The sequence below is a fragment of the Apium graveolens genome, chromosome 3 (genome assembly GCF_009905375.1).
Source record: "Apium graveolens cultivar Ventura chromosome 3, ASM990537v1, whole genome shotgun sequence".
NCBI lineage: Eukaryota > Viridiplantae > Streptophyta > Magnoliopsida > Apiales > Apiaceae > Apium > Apium graveolens.
The window spans coordinates 81498839-81505346 of NC_133649.1; the positions used below are offsets into that span (position 1 = coordinate 81498839).

The following is a 6508-nucleotide window of genomic DNA, read 5'->3' on the forward strand; positions in this document are numbered from 1 at the left end:
TTAATAGTTTTGAAAACTATATCAATATATATATATATTTATATATATATATTATACTCGGGAACATCGACTCCCGGTTTTAGAAAATGTTCACCTTTCGGTCCCCTATAGTAAGGGTATATGCAATTACTGCTTATCTCTAGCATAGGTATTATGCAACTTGTAAGCAATTGAATCAACAATTAGAAATCAAGATTACAAAAACAGGCATGCATATATACCATAACACATGCTCCAATATATCGCAAGATTTGCTAATAACAATCATCCATTTATCACAAGATAATGCATATACATATATACATCACCACAACAGTATAACGGGTAGAAAACTTGCCTGAGTGTTCCGGGGTAGACTTAAACTTAGAGTGGTTCCGGTAACCTATGAACAACAACATAAGCCGGAATTAAACCATGGTCACTTAAGAAACTAGACTTTAACCATTTAGAGCCCTAACGTTCGCTTTCGCGCTTAACGATTCACTTAAGTCACTCGAGTACCCTCGGCTCCACCATTTTTAATAAATTAACCATTAAGAGTTTTAAGGCGATTCTTTTGCGAGTACCTTACCAACTGCTTAATCCACTTAACATAATTGTTTCATACCCCAATTAGTCATTTAAAGACCTTAACCAAGGTTTCAAAGTAAGGCGAGGGGTAATGGTTCGGTCGCGAAACGTCGTTACTTAAAACGGTCGTTTCTCCTAAACCGTACATCGGATTCAAACGAACCACATATCAAAACGAAGCTTGAAACATAACCTATCTAAGAATGGAAGTGGTTAGTTTATAGAATTGGGTGTTCGGGTCCAACAGTTAATCACAAAACAGTTTATAGAAAATCGGGCATTACGACGGCTATAACCTAAAGATTTCCAAAGTTTAAACTATACCAAATCATCACCAATTCAACAAAAATCCAACATCCATCAACATCAAACTAAACCAATTCATCTAAGCACCATTATCATCCAAATAAACCAAACTTAAAACTAAGGGTTCAAGAATTTATACCTTCCTTGGAGAGTGGGTAGTCACTAACAAGCCTCTAGGAATTTTGATCTATGCTTAATCAACCTTAAGCTTTCATGAAAATCAAGAAAATCAAAGTAAGTTACTATTCACTACTATTCATCATCATCTTTGATGAGTGGATTAGCTAAGCAAACCATGGAATCTTGATCTTAAACTCATGGTATAACTAAGTTATGAAATATATGATCCAAGGAAACAAACCTTGTAATTTTCCATGGCCTAGAACTTGAGTTTTGAAAATCTATTTCTTCATTTCTTGAAAAGGCCGAATGGAAGAAGAAAGAAATTGGGGAGAGCTTTTGCTTGCTTATTTTTCCTTGGGAAATGAGAAAGAAATGCTTGGTAGAGGAGATTTTTGAACAAATATCTTGATAAAGTGATGACATCACTCACACATGTCATTGCTTGCATCATTCCTTTGCCACATGTCCTTCCCTTATGGTTTGATGATGTCATCCTCCTCTAATCTCTTTGATTAGTGCTTAATTATTTGGTTAATCCTTTGGTTACTTATATAAGCTTGATCATTGGTCGCTTATTTGTTTTACGGTTCGCTTCACTCTCGTTCTCGGTGATCGTTCGAGGGATCATATCCGGGATCTTATTACTTGGGTTCCCCTAAATCTTTCTCAATATTTTATATTCCTTTTATGATTCTCTCTTAAAATCCTTGAATTTAAATCCTTTTAATTATGTTACCTTATACTCAATTCTTTCGGTATCTGGTGGATTTTCGGAAAAAATTAAAGTGTTCGAATTTGGATTCTGACGATCTTTACATACACTTATATCCCATATAAAGTACTAATAAGATCTTAGAATTTCTATAACAGTACTCCTATATAGTGTGGCATGAAAAATTTCCTTAATCAGCAAAATCACTATTCATAAGGGTTTCAAAAATTCCAAAAATTGGGGTTAGAGCTAATGATATTGCTATTGGTTTTGTTAAGAGGAGGGTCAATGCTTGGTGAGGTTATGTTCTTAATGCTGAACATCTCCATATTAGATATGGTGCTCATGTGCTGAACTTAATTTTCAACGACGGGCTAACAAAATTGCATGACTCAATAGCTGCTATCCACAATTCTGTGAGGTATATTAGAGCATCTCCTGCAAGGCTAACAAAATTTAGAGCTTGTGTAGAGAAGGAAAGGATTGATTACAAGGGGGGCTGATTTTAGATGTAGCTACAAGGTGGAACAGCACTTATATGATGCTGGAGGTGGCACTTAAATTCGAAAAGGCTTTTATCAGGTATGAAGAAGAATATGACAAATTTCTAAGCTACTTCCTGGAAAAAGAAAATGGTAAAAAGAGAATTGGACCTCCAACGTCTATTGACTGGCGCTCAGCATCTGTGTTTGTGCAGTTTCAATCAACTTTTTATGAAGTTACCTTGAAGTTCAGTGGTACTTTACACGTAACTTCAAATAACTTTTATCATGAAGTATGTGAGATCCATAATGTGTTGACTAAATTAGCGGATGCTGATGATCCCCTGTTATCTGCCATGGCTGCTAGTATGAAGGAGAAATATAATAAATATTGGGGAAATGCTGATAATATAAATCCCATGTTGTTTTTGGCTGATTTACTTGATCTCAGGTGCAAAATGAGGTACTTGAAGTATTGTTTTGAATCTTTGTACAATGTTGAGACAGTTGCTATGATTACTGTCAAGGTAGAATCCATTTTGCAACGCTTGTATGCCGTTTACAATGTTGAAGTTGAAGGTGTCATGTCCAGTAAGGTACACTCCAACTTAATGTACATTTATCTAAACTTTCAAATTATGAGTTATATACTACTCTAAATTTGTTTGTAGGGTTAATTCTAATACAATGTTATGCCTGTCACCCAAGCTGAAGTTCCAGAAATTTACCATCCATCTTATTGTGAATGTATACAATATATATATATATGCGGTTGCACATAAACACTACAAGTCACAGATGGCACCTGTGACATTTCTGTAATACTCAACTTTGTTTAGTGTCTCTTTCTCTAAATAATGAGCTACTTTAGCCTTCATGTTTTTTTAGAAATTATATGTGATAACATTTGTACCCTTTTAGTATTGTTTTTGGATAAAATAATGGCCGGTTGTAACTTATTTAAGCCTTAAACACACTTATTTAAGTAACTGGAAACTCTGTGTTTATTGATGTTTAAATTATTGTGAGAAAGGTACACTAATAAGATTAGCAAGGAATTAGGTGACCATGAGATATTGATTAAGATGTTTGTAACTTAACTGGTTTTAAGTATGGAAAAATGCATAAGTCTTTCAACCTTTTATATACATACCAGAAACCTGTTGCTGCAATGTTGTTTTTCATTTTAGGTGAATGAATAGAAACTCTTATTAAAAAAGAAAGGAGATTTTATAGAAATTGCCACTTTTTCCTTGTTTGTTACATAAAGTATACTAGTTTTATCTTCTTAACCACCAATTCCAGTTCACATAAATTGTTAAAAAATAATTAAATTTCAATCTTAATTTATACCAGTACATAAAAATAAAAAATATATATTTTACGTAAATTTTAGATAGTGATCATAATTACTATACATGCATTTCAATGGTATTAGATTTATATAGTATTTAGATACATATAATTTATTAGCTCATTATCTTTTATCCTGCAAATATTTACAGGAGTCCATAGGTGATCCTCCATCAAAACCCACCATTGGCAAAGAAAAACAAAAGAGAAGGCTATTGTAAAATTATATGCAGCAGCAGCATATGGGGATCATAGAGAACAAGAGTGATATTGATGTCTTCCTGGCTGAAGAACCTGTCAACCCACTGATGAAAAAATTTGATATACTGCTTTGGTGGAAGGACAATGCTAGCAAGTATAAGACCTTATCTTTAATTTCCAAAGATATACTTGTTATTCCAGTATCAAGTGTTGCTTCAGAATCTGCGTTTAGTACGAGTGGGCGTATATTGGATCCATTTAGGAGTTCTTTGAGCCCGAAAATGGTAGAGGCACTGGTATGCACTCAAAGCTGATTAAAGGGCAGCCATGACAAGACAAAATTCAACAAATTTTTGGATGAAAGTCATTCTTATGAGTTGCTTGAGCTTGAAGAATGTAAAATATTTTGTAAACTTTTATTTTATCTAGTATTCTCCTGCTTTAGTAAATTTTTTTACATTCTCATGTTAATACCGATTTTGTTTTGAATATTGTAGATAAAGAGGGCAAAATGAAGGACATTGCTCCATCAACTGAGAAGACAATGAACAAGATCATCAATGTTAATGATGATTGATTTTCCACCAGTTTAATCTTTTTATTCGAAGCGAGAAATGACTATTGTTTAAATAATTTTCTCAATTGCTTCTGTTAAGATTTATGGAATTCAACTTATGGAACACGGATGACTGTAATATTTTGGATGACTGTAATATTTAAGTTAAGACTATAAATTCATGTTTTTAAGTTTTATGAACTTATTTTATATTTTTGTTCAACTCGATTAAAGCAACCCAAACCGACCCAACCCGTCATAATATTAGTAGGGTTGGGTTGTATAATTCTTCAGGGGTTAATGGGTTGATAATTTTATAGGCCGAGCTAATTGGGTTGGGTCGTAAAATTTTGTAACCCGGCCCAACCCAACCCATGTGCAGCCCTAACATATGTTCTGCAATCAAAACATTATAAAATATATTATTTTATGAAGTATGTTTTACGAGTATCACTAATTCATTAAAATTATTGAAGATCATTTAAGTTTAATAAGTAGAATGTGTATGTTCTGCAAGCTGAACAAATGTTCTGCAAATTTAACATATTTTGCAGAGTAAAATATTTTTGTAATGTTTTACATGCAGTACATATATGATATTCAAGATTTTGAATAAAATAAGGATATTTGTAGGGCATGATTTGCAAAATAATATGTTTTGCAATATTTTTATGCAATATTTAACTTGCAGAACACAAGTGGTCTCAAAAAAAAAGTGGTCTTTATAGAACTTAACACCTATTAAAGATAACCTATAAAGTAAACTAAAATTGGTCAAAAAAAAGAACGGAAAGAAAACAACAAGAACAAATCATTCTCTTTCTAGAAAAGAAATTCATATTTAACTAAAAAATGTAAAACATATAAATTTATTTACAAAACTTGTAACACGCGTTTTAAAAACTTAATGAATTAAAATTTACAAAAACACAAAATTACATGGGTGACACAAGATAACTAAAAAAAATTAAATTAATAATAAAAAAATATCATCAACTTACTAATAATTATTTAGAATTCGCATATCTTTCACCATTAACTTATCAGTTTATAAATATAAATAATGTATGTATTATTATTTAAATAAATAATTTAATCAAAAATAACGAATGAACTAAGTTTCGAAAGAATAAACTAATTAAACTAAGTTAAATAAAATTAATTCTAATAAAAAGATACCGTTAAGTTATTAATGATTATTATACATTCTCGTATAGTCCATCATTAACTTAATATATAATTATAAATTAAGTGTGTATTGATAAAAAGTAAATCATCTTAAATTTATGTGTTAGAAAAAAAAGATAACTAAATATGAGGAATATATATATTTTTAAAAAATATTAAAAAAATTCATATCAAATATATAAATACGGTATCATGTGCATTGCACGGATAATTTATATACGTAGGGAAGATCGAACTCGACATTGTTAAACACAACAACAAAAACCAAACCAAACCAAACCAAACCAAACCAAATATACTCGGTATATTCCGCTTTCGCAGAGTCTGGGGAGAGTAAGATGTACGCAGCATTTTCCTCATTGTAAAGAATGAATGAAGAGGTTGTTTCGTGAAAAACCCCGGCTTGTGTGTGTATGTGTACAATATATATAAAGTGTAAAAACTTCAACTAAAAATATAAAATTTGATGGGATAATGTAAAAAGAGGTCAAGACAAACCTAAGTGTATGGCCTTATTCACATAGGACATACCTAAATTTAAATAAGTTTAACATTACTCGAATATCGGCCAAATTTTCTATATTTAATAATTGTACCATGCTCCCTCATAATGACCTTCAACCCTAATTATGAACACTCTGTGTACCTCTCTACATAGTATCCCAAATCGAAAGCACACCATACTCAGAGAATCCGAACTCGTAAATTCAAATTGTTTATTATACAAAAAATCGATAACCAAATTATATCATTGATTTCCCGGATAATTGTTTATCCTCAAACAACCCATCCTTGATTTTCCTATATATTCCATATTTAAGATGAAGGTTTGATGTGTCTGATTATAATATATAAGAAATGATATTAAATCAATTATATATGAATATATAAATAAAAATTGGGTGTAAAGAATTTAGAATGGGGTCAAAGTAGAAATAATACAACAACGGTTATTTGAGAAAATGGTTATCAATCCTTTTAAACACAACAAAAACCCATACCATAAAAAAAAGTGGA

At 31.4% G+C, this 6508-nt stretch overlaps 1 protein-coding gene across 1 annotated transcript; it reads left to right on the plus strand.

Annotated features, from left to right (window-relative positions):
- Positions 1 to 2249: 2249 nt before the first annotated feature.
- LOC141714382 (zinc finger BED domain-containing protein RICESLEEPER 1-like) lies at positions 2250 to 4262 on the plus strand. Its single transcript, XM_074517903.1, has 3 exons — positions 2250 to 2789; positions 3780 to 4043; positions 4245 to 4262. Exons 1-3 carry the CDS (start codon positions 2250 to 2252, stop codon positions 4260 to 4262), a joined length of 822 nt encoding a protein of 273 aa, XP_074374004.1.
- Positions 4263 to 6508: the final 2246 nt, after the last annotated feature.